At 42.2% G+C, this 16,430-nt stretch overlaps 2 protein-coding genes across 2 annotated transcripts in view; one reads left to right on the top strand and one right to left on the bottom strand.

The window, feature by feature from the left end:
- The first annotated feature begins 1,502 nt into the window (after positions 1-1,502).
- Positions 1,503-6,961, top strand: zgc:194209 (adipocyte plasma membrane-associated protein). Its single transcript, XM_029461958.1, has 9 exons — positions 1,503-1,595; positions 2,837-2,926; positions 3,007-3,128; positions 3,262-3,363; positions 3,610-3,762; positions 4,026-4,141; positions 4,687-4,847; positions 4,922-5,117; positions 6,265-6,961. Coding segments are annotated over exons 1-9 (1,152 nt in total). The 5' UTR covers positions 1,503-1,593; the 3' UTR covers positions 6,475-6,961.
- A 249-nt stretch (positions 6,962-7,210) lies between these two features.
- Positions 7,211-16,430, bottom strand: part of gnsa (glucosamine (N-acetyl)-6-sulfatase a) — a 10,227-nt gene continuing 1,007 nt past the window's right edge. The window contains exons 2-15 of the mRNA XM_029461852.1: positions 16,023-16,357; positions 15,233-15,292; positions 14,941-15,147; positions 14,374-14,439; positions 13,671-13,769; positions 12,946-13,113; positions 12,786-12,868; positions 11,588-11,706; positions 11,347-11,450; positions 11,112-11,213; positions 9,471-9,581; positions 9,289-9,399; positions 8,831-8,991; positions 7,211-8,680 (exon numbers count right to left, since the gene is read on the bottom strand). Coding sequence (XP_029317712.1) covers positions 8,605-8,680; positions 8,831-8,991; positions 9,289-9,399; positions 9,471-9,581; positions 11,112-11,213; positions 11,347-11,450; positions 11,588-11,706; positions 12,786-12,868; positions 12,946-13,113; positions 13,671-13,769; positions 14,374-14,439; positions 14,941-15,147; positions 15,233-15,292; positions 16,023-16,178 — 1,623 coding nt within the window. The 5' untranslated portion in view covers positions 16,179-16,357 and the 3' untranslated portion in view covers positions 7,211-8,604. The remainder of the gene's footprint in view (positions 8,681-8,830; positions 8,992-9,288; positions 9,400-9,470; positions 9,582-11,111; positions 11,214-11,346; positions 11,451-11,587; positions 11,707-12,785; positions 12,869-12,945; positions 13,114-13,670; positions 13,770-14,373; positions 14,440-14,940; positions 15,148-15,232; positions 15,293-16,022; positions 16,358-16,430) is intronic.

Below are 16,430 nucleotides of genomic sequence, written 5' to 3'. Positions count from 1 at the left end.
GACATGATCTTCAGCAGCTGATTGAATTTAACAAACAGCTGATTTCATCCAAATCTGCGGTTCAAAAGTTTATTCTTTGCGTCGGACAACAGCTTTTATGAAAACAAACTGTTGTCTTGAGATCATTCGATGCGATCGAGAGCTCCAGAACAGCCACTAAAGGGACCTTGTGCTTCTCAGTAGCTCCTAAATGAGAAAACTGAACTATTAGCTTTAAGATCTTCTGTTTTGTGCGATCTGTGTAGTTTGAACATCCAGAAACTGTAACGTTAAATGCCAAAGACCTGTGTGTAGCTCTTCGGACATTTATTGATATTATTCATTTCCAATTAAGCTGTTTTTTGTCGACTATATATCGAGATCAGATCAGGTTTACCTCTCATGAGTATGTCCTGAGCTAACAAGTCCCAAATGATTGTTTAGAATCAAAGAAATGATATAAAAAGATGGTTTAAATCGATAAATCCTCTTATTTATATTCAACAATCTGTCGGCTCAACATTAAAGTCAGTCGGTTCCATATTTACTGCAACGTTTAGTTGAACTCGGGACCGCAGCAGTGCCTTTCTTCAGTGTGACAGAGACGAGCTCCTGCAGGAGCGACGAGGGTTCGTCACATGCCGCTCTTGAGGCAGATTTATTTTTGTCGGTATTTCGTGGTTTCTCTTTGAATCGTTACCAAACGTTGCCTTTCCTTCACACAGGGCGGGCTGCATCTATTAAAGGTGAAATTAAAACCTCAAACGTGTGTTTTCATTTGTTTCAGCTCAGATTGTGCAACTACTCTTTCCTTTTCTTCATATTTGCATTTAATGACGTCACTTTTTACCCTTTAAAACTTCTTGTTGTTGAATTAAGATTCTGTAAATGGGATTATTTTATCACCTGATTGAAAAGTAATTGAGAAGACGTAACCTTTCATGCTGAGAAATTGTTAACGGGTATTTTATTGACAAAAAACAACTAATGAATAACGGAAATAATCGTTAAATTTCCAAAATCTACTAAGAGTTTTACAACATTTACGAGATCTACAGATTAAATTGACAAAAGCTAATTATTCACTTCACACCAGGAAACTGTTAGCTTAGCATAAACACTGTAAAGTCAGTGTCTGCAGCAACACCTCCTCCTCGTGTCCTCCATATGACCCCAACTACTCACATAACCCCCAGCCTTAAAGTGGTAACACCCCCCCCCCCCCACGCACAAACACTGAAACTCATGTGCAAAGCTTCAGGAGGAAGCCTGTCAGTGCTGCCTTCAAAATAAAAGCTCACACTATCTAGCGTTTGTTTTGATTATCGTTTTTTGTGGATGACATTCTGTTTAATATAATAATATTGTTAAAATATAATAAGTCCGGTTGAAGCGTTTTGAACTTCTTTAAAATTAGTAATTAAAAGCATTTACTTATTCAAAGCATTTACTTTGCAACGACTGAAAAAGACAGACGCTCAAACGTGTTCCTCAACACTTTTATTTTGAAGGTCCTCGCCGGATGCTCTGTACATACTCTGGTGGTTTTCTGTGTGAGGTTCATTCAGTCCGTTTGATCCGGACACTGAAGAGACGCTGACTCAAAACTCAACAATGTAAGTTTGACGCTTTATTCATTTTAAATACACACGAAACTAAATCTTAGACTCCGGTCGCAGAAGCATGAAGAAGATCTTTCTGCGTCGCCAGACTGCGTTCAGAAAACTGTTAATTGTTGCTGTAAACGCAGCGGCGCTGTAATAGAAATCAATTAAATATACTTTTTGAATCTTTAAGGGTTATACTTATTTTCGGCATCAATCAAAACTCATGAAACAGCTCTTATTTAAAAAAAATAATAAAAAAGATCAATGAAACGACACCAGGTTCAGGTGTTACTCCCCACGACTGAAGCTTAACACCAGCAGCTGTGGGGGGGGGGGGGGAAGGAGATAACACAAAGTTCACATTTGATTTGACCAAAACAGATTCCTGCTTCCTGATCATCGACTTAACTACCTCTGGATTTGTAAAACAATATTATGGTGCATATGCAGGTTCCAAGAAAGAAAGTATAAAACTTGCACATTTTTGAATGGAGTTTGGCTTACTGCAAGGTGCCAGGTCGCGTCTTAAAAGAAACTCTTCACATTATCTTTTATTGATGCATCTGCATAGAACACGGTTGTTCCTCTGCAAAGCTTTGTCAGCTTGTCTTGGTAACACGGTGGTCGCCTTTAGTTCGGCTGATAAATAAACAACAATTTAAATCATTTTAATGTGTTGGGGGACAATATGAAACTTTTTATTTATTTTATTATTTTATGTCCAGCAGCTTTTAGTACATTAACATTTAAAGTGGAGAAAAGACATTTACTGAATACAATCTGCAATCTTATTTATCTACTTGAAACTGTATCTGTAGATTGATTGAGATCTTTTGTGTAACCAACATGCAGTGTTGCATGTTATTATAGACCCTGAGTGAAACGTCTTATACATGTCAAAGTTCACGTCACCACGTGACACAACACTGTTGACTTATTAACTGACTGTGATATGCAAATACAACACAATCCTTTTCATTTTGAGGCTTCAAATATGGCCGAACAATAGTACAGATCCAAAAGAAAATCACATCATAATAATTTTAATATATTTTTCAATGAATAGTAATGAAATAATTCCTTTAAGGATCAGTTTTCTTTATTTTGCAAATTGAGCCTTTACATTTATTCATTTATGCGACTATGAATTTATTTTAAAGGCTGTAGTTTAATTAACATTACTGCACTTAGAGTCTAACGTATTTAAAAGAGGTAATAATAATGGCGTTTGTTATTTCTGCTTTGGTCAGGTTGGGTAAAAGATGGATATTAGCGGCTCTGCTCGCTGTAGCTGTTGGAGTTTACCTGCTGCCTTCTCCCATAGACCCCAAACCACATGTGTAAGCACACACACACACACACACACACACACACACACACACACACACACACACATAACGATCGAACTGTGTTCCTGCAGACTGAAGGGGCCTCCTCCGGCCCTCGAGGGGCCGCTGGCTGTCAACACTCGGCTGCAGAAGGGCCGCAGGCTGTTTACTGGGAAACTACACGGACCAGAATCCTTCACTGCGGATGAGGAGGGTGAGCGTGCTGGATTTTATGTGTGTGATTTAAACTTTGCCTACAAACTGATTCTCAGCGGTGAAGCTACAACAGAGTGTCACGTGACGTTCTGAAAGTCATCCCATCGTGATCAGTGTGTGTTGTGTTTCAGGTAACGTGTACACGGGGACGGTGGACGGGAAGCTGTGGAGGATCGGTCCTGATGACAGCCTCACACTCGTCACACACATGGGACAGGATTTACCAGAATGTGGTTTGTGTTTTTATTTCCTCTGTGTCGTTTCAGGGACGACTGCATCCTTCCTCTTCACTTCATCACTTCACGCTCAGTGGACTCCAGCGTTCAGTCTTTTCCTTCAGTTGTTTAACGGGACTCTGGATGTTAGCTGCAGAAATCAGGAGTTTGTTTTCTCTTTGCTCTCATTTCAGTTTTCACTTCCTGTGTGTGTGTGTGTGTGTGTGTGTGTGTGTGTGTGTGTGTGTGTGTGCGCGTGTGCAGGCAGCAGTACAGACTACGAGCCGCTGTGCGGTCGCCCTCACGGGGTTCGTCTGGATCGTCACGGTCAGCTGATCGTCGCTGACTCGTACTTTGGGCTGCACAGCGTCGACCCCGAAACTGGAGAGAAGACTCTGCTGCTGGCTAACTCACAAGGTGTGTGTGTGTGTGTGTGTGTGTGTGTGTGTGTGTGTGTGTAATAAGAGCTGAACTTTCAAAATTAATACCTTTGTCAAAATATGTCAAATGCATTAACACACACAGAAAGATAAATAAATTAAAAAGATACAAATGTCCCGAGTGAGGCACAAGGGTCCATAATAATAATAATACTAATAATAATAATAATAATAATAATAATAATAATAATAATAATAATAATAATAGTAATAATAATTCCTTGTCTGTTTGTTCCTCAGGTGCTGATGGCGTTCCCTTTGCCTTCCTGAACGGCCTGGAGATTTCCTCCCAAACTGGGATCGTTTATTTCACCGACTCCTCGAGTCGCTGGGGACGCAGACACGTCAAACTGGAGGTGAGCCGGAGGGCACGAGAGGATCGGGGATCTTCCTCTCTTTAGGGTTTGAATTGAAAAGCACCATGAAGCTTCTAAAAGAGGGGGGGGGCGAAGAAAGCAGCCGGTGCGATGCATTCAGGGTCCTTCAACAACAGCTCTACAAACTCTTTTAGTTTCTACCCGTCCAGCCGGCCGGTGTGCCGAAGAAGAAGGAGAAGAAGAAGAAGAAGAAGAAGAAGAAGAAGAAGAAGAAGAAGATATATAATATAATATTGTAATATAATATAGAGGTCTTTGATTAGAAATAAGATCCTGATATATAAACTATGTTTGGTTGAATACTTAATATGTATAATAATTACATGACATTAAAATAAAAATATATCCTTGTCATCGTCATAACTAGATTAATTAATTTTTTTAATGTTCTAAACTAAAGATAATTAATAAACTAAACTAAGTTTATATTTACTAAATAAGCTAAATTAAATGTTGATAAAGATTTAATTTGACAGTGTTAATATATAATAAAGAATAATAAACAACAGCTGCTGGTGTTTCAGGTGATCGAGCTGAACAGCCTCGGTCGTCTCCTCTCCTTCGATCCGCAGACCGGAAGTGTGACGGTCCTGCTCGACGCGCTCTACATGCCCAACGGCATCGCGCTGTCACCTGACGAACACTTCCTGTTGCTGGCGGAGACGAGCATCGGACGCATTCTGAGGTACACACACACACACACACACTTACACACACCACACACACACACACACTCTCTAACTCTCTGTCCTCTCTCAGATTTTGGCTGAAGGGCCCGAAGGCCGGCACCAAGGAAATCGTCATGGACAACATGATCGGTTACCCTGACAACATCCGCCTTAGCGACCACGGAACGTTCCTGGTTGGCATAACAACGACGCGGTTCCGTAAGGCCACGCCTCCTTTCTTGGACTTGATCGCTCCGTACCCGTCAATCAAACGCTTCCTGGCCAAGGTCGGTGTGTTTTATAGTTTATATAACGAACTTTAGTATCAATATATATTTAGATATTTTTATATATATATATATATATATGTGTGTATATATATATATATAAATATATATATATATATATATATATATATATATATATATAATATATATATATATATATATATATATATATATATATATATATATATATATATATATATATAATATATATATATATATAGTCCTGACTTCACCAGCATATTTCTAACACTTCCTGTTTACATTGTTGGCATTGTGTACATTTGTTTTTGAACCTTACTGATAAAGTTTTATTTGCACTCTTTTTATATTTGGACTCTTTCCCACTTACAGCAACAACCTCTAGATTAATGTTTCATCTCATGAATCAGTACACATCGAGACCTTTCTCTTTATTAACCCGGCAGATATTCTCAGTGTCATCAGAAACCTTCCTCTCTTTGTGATCAAAGCATCGACTCAGATGCAGTTTTATCAGCAGTTATAACCAAATCTACTTTCCCATGATGCATCTGGAGCGCTGTGTGATTCACAATTATCTCGTTGTCAGTCAGCAGAGAATAACAGCCTTTGTTCCAGACTGAGACGAGACAGTGTGAAATGTGACGGGACGGGGGCAAGGACCCCTTTCTCTCACACACACACACACACACACACACACACACACACACACACACACACACACACACACACACACACACACACACACACGTTTGAACTCTTAGTGAACTTTGAGAACTGCCAGCTGACGTCTTTTTTCTTTCTCAGCTCAGTTTAAGTGAAAACTTAAAACACGTTGATGGAGACGAGTGGCTCAGACCGCCATGGTAATGCTGCGTCTCCCTTGTGAGCGGCGGCGGCGGCGTTGTGTTTGTCTGCCAGAAGCTTCTTAAACTGACTTTTGATGCCGTTTTAAGACACTTTTGTTGAACACACTTTAGATCTGAGTCGAGGGAAAAACAAAGTTCTGATTCATGAATCTGTTTTTATAATTTAGGATCTTCTCTTTTTATAAAACACGTTAAGAATGTAAACGCATGGCGTGCTTTGGAGGATGGTTGCATGATCTGCAGTAAACAGGATGTGCATCAGCGACCTGTCCCGATGTTAAACGTGCTCGTGTGTGCAGGTGATTCCTCTGAGCTGGTACGGCGTCCTGCTGCCGCACTACGCTCTGGTCCTGGAGCTGGGATCGGACGGCGAGATCGTGGGAACGCTGCACGACCCCGAAGGCCGCCTGACGTGGGCCATCAGCGACGTCTTCCAGCACCGAGGGAGGACGTACCTGGGCAGCACCGACCTGCCCTTCCTGCCCGTCCTCCAGGGATGGGACAGCTGATGATGGACTAAACTAAACGTATTGATGTTTAATTTCTGGACAGTTTCTGATCGAGCAGCTACGAGGAACTTTGTGGCGCTTCTGGATTTGACATTTTTAGCCGCCGTTGACCTCTGGAGCAGCGTGCAGATGTCGCACACATCAGACCTGGACATCGTGGCTTCAGCTCGGACTGAATCACTGAGGTGAACCGATCATCTGAAGACGTTTAGAAGAGTTCCCGTGGCAACAGAACAAACTAAGTGATGTAATGCTGATGGAAGTCTGAAGTGCACTTAATTATACGGTATGTTTTTTAATTAATTATAGAAATGTGTTAAAGGAGTAACACTAGAAAACTTTACCATCTGGAATTAAATGTGATTTTAATTTCTCTTTTATTAACCTCTTATGTTTTAATTAAACCTGTGACTGTGTACTATTAATACAATACTGTATAATCCAATTTAAAATAAATATTTTATATAAAGAATGTGTCTTTCAACAGGTACGTATGGAATAAGGGTTCAACTGAAGCGGGTCAGAAATGAATTGTATTTGTCTTGTTGTGAAGCACTTTGACATTAAGAGTTTATATCAAATTTAATTTAATTAAATAAAATAAAAACATAATAAAATACTTTTCAAAACAGGAATATAAATGATAAATAATTTAAAACCTATATGTTTAGACTCATCGTGGGCATCAGATTAGTACAATAATATTTAGAAACTAAGCAGAACTTGATATTGAACGTGATATTTCGAGAATCTTTTTATTTGGACAAAAACACACAAACCTCAAAAAGAATATTAAATCAAACTTGGGTTTCAAAATAAAACAGTTCTGACAGATTGGAAAGTGCATCAGTGAAATATAATCACATGTTGATCTCAGCTGTGAATCAGTACAGGAGGAACACACACACACACACACACACTCCAATCAGTTTCCTTTTTAAAGGTTTGCAGAAGAAACATATCAAATAGAGATTTTTATTGATTTTATTAGTTCTCACATCCAAGTCATGAAACAGAAATAAAACTGCTGACTGACACTGATGAACCTTCTCCTGACGAACGTGCTTCCTGTTAACGTCTGTAGCGAAACAATGTTTCATATTTGGCTCAGTGAAACGCTACGGATCAAAGACGTCAGATGTTCCTCCCCGACATAGAAATGTATGACTTCCTGTCCCTTTAAAGTGACAGTTGTGACTTAAATAAACTCAAAATGAAATGTACAACACGATGAAATCAACAAGACAAAATAATCTGAGCATGAAGAAGGTGCTCTAACACGGAGATGATGTAGCGTACCTGTAAGCACGTCGGAGCTCTAACGTACGCGGTGATGCCACAAACGATTCAGACGTTCTGATGCATCTGTGAAGATCCGACTAGTTTGAAGTTGTTAAATGTTCACGTGATATTTAAACCCGGTGTCCAGCTGGAGGGATGTGCACTCGCAGCTTTACGTTGCTGCAGCCGGCTGCTCGTCAGCTCGTCGTGGAGTAAAGTCTATTTATTTAACCGTTATTGTCTGCGAGCCGTCTTTAAGGTCAAATGTGTGAAATTGTGAATCGCTAATTTTGATTTATTTAGTAAAACTGCTTGTTTGCTGAAGAAGCACATCTGATCTGACGTGTGACACTTTATATTTAATGTTTCCAACGTAAGCGATTGATAATGGAAGTGTTCTTCCTTCTGTCCATGCGATGCAGTAACAGGTCGCATGTTTTAATCGCCTCGAGGCGCCGCTTTGCATTGAAACATTGAAACATTAAAACTCTCGAGGACCTGTGCAGCATTTTAAAACGAGGAAGTTAAACATCTTCCGTGACCTGGCTGCTGTTCGCAGCGTCGATGTGATTTCCTCGACAGACAGGAGTTTACAAGACAACAGGAATTAATGGCTTGTGAGTGAATCCATCCTGGATAATGTCCCTGCTCACCTACTGACAAACTCACTAAACAGCAGCCCGACCTGGAAGCTTTAAAGGTGGGTCCCCCCCCCACTCACTCCCACCTGACCCCTCCTCCCTCTACAAGGAGACTCAGGAGGCTGGAACAAGGCAACACCAGCAGGACAGGCTGAATACTAAATACAAAGCAGCCCCCCTCCTCCTCCTCCTCCTCCTCTTCTTCTTCTTACTTCATCTTCTGCCGGAGTCTGTTGAGCCGCCAGCTGTGGCTCGGAAACATCTGTCGGGGGTCAAATTTATACCTGAGGAGACACGAGACGGAGGAGTTAATACTCGAGTGTTGGAGGAAGATCTCACATCATTCTGTAATATGATAATTAATGCAGACGGTGTTAAATACGACTCATCAGTGGAACATTTACGAGAAACAAAAACGTGGAATATCTTCAGACCTCGCATCGTACACGCCGGGAGTCCGGCACGACTGTCCGGAGCAGGACTGCAGCATCATCAGCCGATGGTTCATCTTCTCCAGGACTTCCTGGTCGATGGTCTTTGCGATGTTGGTCAGCTGGTAGGGGTCTGCTGTCACGTTGTAGACTTCTACAAACACCTACAGGGAGGAGCAACAACTGGTCAACCTCAAGGAACTAAAACACATGCTTTCAGCCACCAGGTGGCGCCAAAGCGCAACGTATTCACATGGAGAAAGAGTGAAAACATGGACCAATGTGAGCTGTGAGTGACATGTGAACAAAGCCCTCTGCACAAAGCTTCAGAATATAGAGAGGAATGAAAGTGGAACGTTTGGTGTATGTAAGTGCTGCTGAAGTGGAGACTTCTGCTGAAGAGTGTGAGAAAAAGCTCCTTTAGAGAAAACTTATTTATTTTCAAGCTCATGAAAACAAACCTCGTTGTCGTCGAACTCGCAGTACTGCAGGTTGGCAGAGTGGCCGACTGTGCGCACACACGCGTAAGTGTTGTTGTACGAGTCCTCACACACGCAGTCTGGGAAACACTCCTGGAGAAAGAGAATAATTAGTTTAGTTTGTCTTAACCTCCACAGATGATATGAGAAGTTTCATCTCGTACCGACACTCCGGGTCCCAGCAGAGGGCAGGCGGGGTCGGACACGGTGCTCCCCTCTCCTTCATACTCCACCAGGATGTCTGTTCTCCAGCTGCTGCTGTTCAGCTTCCCCTCCTGGTCACACACACACACACACACAAAATCACATTTGTGCGACTGCCATTTATTGATGAGATGAGCTCAGATCAAACTTTATAACTCCTGAAGGAAATTCTTGCTTAAAAAGTCCAAGACACAAAAGATTAAGTTTATAAGAAGTAAAGCCTTCATCCATCAAGCTCCTCTCCAGTGGAACCAGCTTCCAGTTTGTGTTCGGGAGGCAGACACACTCTCCACATTTAAGAGCAGGCTAAAGACTTTCCTTTTTGATAAAGCTTATAGTTAGGGCTGGCTCAGGTTTGCCCTGGATCAGCCCCTAGTTATGCTGCTATAGGCTTAGACTGCCGGGGGACACCTCCCTGCACTCCTTCTCTTCCTCTCTCCTCCCCTCCCTCTCTTCTTCTCCCCCTCTCTCTGTATGCATTTATGTAAATGTATGTTACTAACTCACCATCCGGGGCATCATCCCGGAGTGTTTGTCTCTCATGTGGCAGGTTGCCTCTGATAAAGTTTACGTCAGGATCATGAATCGTGGCTGCGCCTGCTGCCCTGGTCCTGCTGGACACCGGGAAGCCTTTCTGACATTTTCCTGGATTCATCCAAACTTTCTCTTTTTCAACACAACATCATTCTCTGCCAAATGTTGTATTTGTACGATGTTGTTTATCCTGTACACACGACATCTATTGCACGTCTGTCCGTCCTGGGAGAGGGATCCCTCCTCAGTCTCTCCCTGAGGTTTCTTCCATTTTTCCCCCTTTAATTGTGGGGTTTCTTTTAGGAAGTGTTTCCTTGTGCGATGCGAGGGTCTAAGGACAGAGGGTCTAAGGACAGAGGGTCTAAGGACAGAGGGTCTAAGGACAGAGGGTCTGAGGACAGAGGGTCTAAGGACAGAGGGTCTAAAGACAGAGGGTCTAAGGACAGAGGGTCTAAAGACAGAGGGTCTAAGGACAGAGGGTCTAAGGACAGAGGGTCTAAGGACAGAGGGTCTAAAGACAGAGGGTCTAAGGACAGAGGGTCTAAGGACAGAGGGTCTAAAGACAGAGGGTCTGAGGACAGAGGGTCTGAGGACAGAGGGTCTAAGGACAGAGGGTCTAAGGACAGAGGGTCTAAGACAGAGGGTCTAAGGACAGAGGGTCTAAGGACAGAGGGTCTAAGGACAGAGGTCTAAGACAGAGGGTCTGAGGACAGAGGGTCTAAGGACAGAGGGTCTGATCTGTTTATTTTGAATATTTAAAAACTGTAATAGATTGGTAAAAATCTGATAAAAATAGATATTTGTTGTGCTGTCGTCGACTCAAATGCCGTTTAGTTTTCAGTTCATAATGAACATTTAAGTGTGATTTGATGCAAATACTGAAAATCTAACAAAACAAGAACAATGAGCGTTAAATAATGTAGCGCTTCAGAAAACATGCTATTATATAGCAACTATTTAAAGCAGGTATTACATGAAATGACTGACAGAAGGAAGGAGACGCTCCGTCTCTCCGTCCTCGTGAAGACGTGTTCTGTATTAATCACACATTAGCGGAGGGATCTCACCATCACAGGCAGGAAGGACATGCCGTCCATCTGCGTCTTGTTGACGTTGTATCCGGCGATGTCGAGGACGGTCGGGCCGAGGTCGACGTTCGCCACCAGCATCTGAAGTCAGGAAGTCATGTAGTAGAACAAATACTGCAGAGAGACGCTGAGGCAGGACAACACAGGTGTGTGTGTGTGTGTGTGTGTGTGTGTGTGTGTGTGTGTGTGTGTGTGTGTGTGTGTGTGTGTGTACCTGGCTGGTCTGGTTGGGTTTGATGTTTGGTCCTCTGACCATGAGAGGAACTTTGATGTCAAACTCGTAGAGCTGCCTCTTATCCAGAGGAAGAGAGAACTGACCTGAGAGAGAAGGACACCGAGAGACACGTTGAGAACTTAAAGCTCCACAGTCGTCTGAATTACTTTAAAATGTTCGATAAGAAATCCTAAAAACGTCCAGATCGTTTCTAACTTTCCGTGCGTGCGTGTTTACTTACCTGTGTGGTAGCCGTTGTCGGAGGTAAAGAAGATGTAGGTATTGTCCAGTTCCGCTCTGACCTCCAAACTCTTCACTATTTTCTCCACCAGGTCGTCCACCGACAGCAGAGTTCTCCACCTGCGGGAGGAAGCGACAACACACCTGCAAACTCAACGTGTGCCAAAATGTGGAGTAAACATTTCAAAATGATCACATTGTTAAAGTTGATAACTGAACTAAAAGTCAAAGATTAAATAAAAACCTATTATAACCTTGTTATCGTAACAGTTGTGATACAATGACAATAGAACAACATGTAGTGCAATATATAACATGCATTTAAAAGAACAAGTGTAGAAGAAATGGCAGTAATTTAGGAGTCTAAGGTGTAAGGACAGAGGGTCTAAGGACAGAGGGTCTGAGGACAGAGGGTCTAAGGACAGAGGGTCTAAGGACAGAGGGTCTGAGGACAGAGGGTCTAAGGACAGAGGGTCTGAGGACAGAGGGTCTAAAGACAGAGGGTCTAAGGACAGAGGGTCTAAGGACAGAGGGTCTGAGGACAGAGGGTCTAAGGACAGAGGGTCTGAGGACAGAGGGTGTAAGGACAGAGGGTCTAAGGACAGAGGGTCTGAGGACAGAGGGTCTGAGGACAGAGGGTCTGAGGACAGAGGGTGTAAGGACAGAGGGTCTAAAGACAGAGGGTCTAAAGACAGAGGGTCTAAGGACAGAGGGTCTGAGGACAGAGGGTCTAAGGACAGAGGGTCTAAGGACAGAGGGTCTAAAGACAGAGGGTGTAAGGACAGAGGGTCTAAAGACAGAGGGTCTAAAGACAGAGGGTGTTTGTAAGGACAGAGGGTGTAAAGACAGAGGGTCTAAAGACAGAGGGTCTAAAGACAGAGGGTCTAAAGACAGAGGGTTTTGTAAGGACAGAGGGTCTAAAGACAGAGGGTCTAAAGACAGAGGGTCTAGGACAGAGGGTTCTAAGGACAGAGGGTCTAAAGACAGAGGGTCTAAGGACAGAGGGTCTAAGGACAGAGGGTCTAAAGACAGAGGGTCTAAGGACAGAGGGTCTGAGGACAGAGGGTCTGAGGACAGAGGGTCTGAGGACAGAGGGTCTAAGGACAGAGGGTCTACAGCAGTTTTATGCAAACATACTTGAAGCCAAAGGGGAAGACGAGGAGAGAAAGAGGAAGAGGCGAGAAGCAGCAGCGACTGACCGTTTCCTGAAGGCTTCATCCAGAAACTGAACGGACGAGTTGGTCATGGGAGTTTTCGCCTGTCGGATCAGCCAGTGTTTGTCCTGAGGAGAGAGAAGCCAGAGGGAAGCATTTCATCCGTCTTCAAAGAGGACCCTTTAATGAAGAGGAGGCGCCGTACCTTCCCGTGGACGTTGAAGTTGGGGTGTCTGGGAGCCTTGGTGGTGTTGAAGCTGTTCTGGTACTGCGGAGCCGGCGTCCACGGGGAGTGAGGGGCCGGGATGGACACCATCATGAAGAACGGCTGGTAGCTGGATTTATACTGCAGGAAGTCCAGAGACCTGTTGGCCTGAGAGAGCGAGAGAGAGACGTACCCAAAACTTTGTTACTAAAAAAGCTGAAACAGTAACTTGTTCTAAAGGTTTATTATCATAAAATAAAATAAATAAGCAGTGAAAAATATTGTTGTAAACTGAAATTAACAGTTTTTACAATAACAAACAAAATATATTAAAACTAACATAAAAAAAGAAAAATGTAATAAGAAAACTCACTTTAATTAAATTAATTAATTAATTAAATTAATTAAAGAAATAATTAAAATAAATTAAATAAATTAAAATAATTAAATTAATTAAATGTAAAAAAAAATTAAAGAAATTAAAACTAATTCAAAATTCAAAACTATTATAACTTAGTTTTATTAAAGGTTTCTCTAAAATGCCAAAGTGTTCTATTGAATTTAATTCAAATATTTCAGTGCTATTATCTGTAACACATGTTTTTACTTACTTTCAACCCCAACATGTTTTGGACACTTTGACATTTTAAATTTAAACACCTAGGACATGATATGAAACAAATCATATGCAGGAATATAAAAAGTGAGGTGTTTAATTCTCCCACCAGGACGTCCGTCAGGTAGTCTTTGCTGTAGTCGGCTCCGTGTTGCTCAGGCTTTCCGTTCACTGACAGAGTGTAGTTGTAGTATTTAGAGTTCTTCTCCTGGAAAAAACAAAACAACTTTTATGAAATGCTCTTATTTTTAAATTAAACATTAAACACGATCTGACCACCAGAATTTCCCCACTTGCCTCTCAAGGCTTCAAGAACAAATACCAAACATACAGATTACAAATGTTAATTATTCATGGCGGTCACGTGATCCTGGACCCTCTGAACTTCATGGAAGCCGTTTGGGATCTGAAGGTGATCCTACAGAAGTAAAAGCCTCTGCAGAGACATATAAACTGCATGACTGTGTGTGTGTGTGTGTGTGTGTGTGTGTGTGTGTGTGTGTGTGTGTTATGATAAGCTGTCAGGTCATGGGACCAGGTCTGTTTGTTCAGTAACTCTGAAGATAAACTCGTCTGCACTGCAGTCGTATTACAGGCGTGACCTCTGCTTCTGTAAACTAAGTTAGAGACGTAAAGCAAATCTAATTTTAGCTTATTTATTCGTCTGGCTCGTCCTGCAGCGAGCGTCCAGTCACATGACGACAAACTCAACTCAGAACAACAGGGACTGTTAGGAAGAGAAGTGAACTTCCCACAGACAATTTATTTCAGATGGGAAGTTTACAAATGTTGTTAAATAAGTTAAATCTTACCAGTCCGACCCAGTAGTTCCAGCCTGGAGGAATATGCTCCAGTCCCCCAGCCTCTGAGTGCCCATACTGAAACACAAACACAATAAAGTGCATTTCTTTAATGTCACATACATACATTTAAATGGCGTTACAGCGGCAGGAGAAACCCAAGACGGCCTATAAGCCTGGGGAGGAATTTGTTCTCCTTTTAGGGTTAGGGTTATTTATCACAAGCGCAGATGCAGCAGCAGCAGCTGGACTTTATCCCGACCGTGTGATTGTGTTTATTGACCTAAAGTCAGCTGGAGGTGTTGCAAACATGCTGCATAGATCGGTTTCTCTTCTGTTCCCAAACCAGAACATGGATCAATCCCTAAAGTGAACTCATGATAAACACACGTACGTGGTTCAAGAACAACAGGAAGTCGATCTCCTTTGATGTGCAATTAGCTGATGCTAACTGAACCAGTACAGGAAACGCACTTCCTTCGGGCCGTGATGCTGAATACCCAATTCAAATTCATGCACCATCTTTATTTTGTAACATTATACACAAACACACAAGCATGTCGTGCTTTCGTCCCTCACCTGGTTCAGATATTTCCCAGCGAAGAAGGTCTGGTAGCCGGCGTACGTCTTCAGCAGAGCGGGGAAGGTGTGGGCTTCCTCGCTCTTCTGCCAGACTTTGCTGCTGCAGTTCCCCTCCAGCGTGTTGTTGATGACGTGGTGGTTGTGGGGGTATTTCCCCGTCAGGATGCTGGCTCGACTGGGGCAGCAGAGCGGGCTGGCGACAAACTGAGAGGGAAAGAAGAAGTGGGAAATGGCTGTGCGTTAATATCTCTAATATCTTATATCTTCTGATGACGCTGATGATACTTACTGCGTTTGTGAACGATATCCCTGCATCACCGATTAGTTTTTTGGTCTTGACGAGTGGACTCTGCAAGGAAAAGAGTCGGTGTAGTGAGACAAACGAACACAGTTCTTCCTCCCCAGTTAAACATGTGTCTCCAGATGTGTGATGAACTGAAGGATGAAGTGTTGAGAAGATCCTCCTCCTCCTTCAGATAAATAAAGCGTTTAAAAAGCCTCTTGATCAGCTGGAAGATGCATCGTCATAAAGATGGAAGGAACTCATGAAGAGTTGACTTTTTAGAGACAAAACATGTGATGATGTTATAGAATATGATGCATTAAACTACCAACAGGATGTAAAGGAGGGAAACATCTGCAGCAGTAATATTAATCCAAAAACCTGTATAATACTGTAGTAGATAGGGAACATTTTATTGATCCTGAGGGGAATTTAGACTTTCAGTAGATTATACAAACACTGACAAAGTACCTGTCAATATAACAGTATGTGCGAATGTAGGCTGATTAAAAAGTAATTAATATTACCTTTTACTTTTCATACTTCAAGTATACTTTGCTGATAATACTTTGTACTTAAGGTTTTGAATGCATGACCTCTTATCTAACAGCTACTTTTGATGGTGACACTTGGATCACATAGCCACTAAATTGCCTATTTTTTCAATGGGGTTCGGATACTAAAGGGTTTTTTTGAGAAGGAGGGAGGGTGTTTGCAGATTGGAGCAAATGATAATGATAAATATAACATTAAGCATGTAATAAAAGCAGAAAAACGTAAAAGAAAATGCACTCACCAGACCCCCGATTGCGATGTCCAAGTCGTCGGTGAGGATCAAAACAATGTTTGGTCTCCGGGATGATTTGGCAAACACCTCCTGGGTGCTCCACAAAGTGACGCAGATTAGGAGACAATTCAATAAAGTCATCGGAAACAAGCGATTTAAACCCATTGTTATAAATTAATGATAAACTACTGAAGCTGTTCGTCTTTTCCTTCAGCTCGGCGTCTTGTAAGAGCGTGAAATGTTGTTCGTGAGTCCTCTCCGGCCCGACTTCTGTTCCAGACAACACTTCCTTGTTTCCCGGTCATGTGCTACGGAAGCCCGAGTCAGCTGATTTGAAGAAACCCCTAAACATGAATAATGAGTAAAATAACTTATTTTATTCTCCTTGCTGTTTGTTTTATGGTAATTACTGATTTA

Source organism: Cottoperca gobio, chromosome 23 (assembly GCF_900634415.1).
Source record: "Cottoperca gobio chromosome 23, fCotGob3.1, whole genome shotgun sequence".
Taxonomy (NCBI): domain Eukaryota; kingdom Metazoa; phylum Chordata; class Actinopteri; order Perciformes; family Bovichtidae; genus Cottoperca; species Cottoperca gobio.
This window is presented reverse-complemented; position numbering and strand designations above follow the sequence as displayed.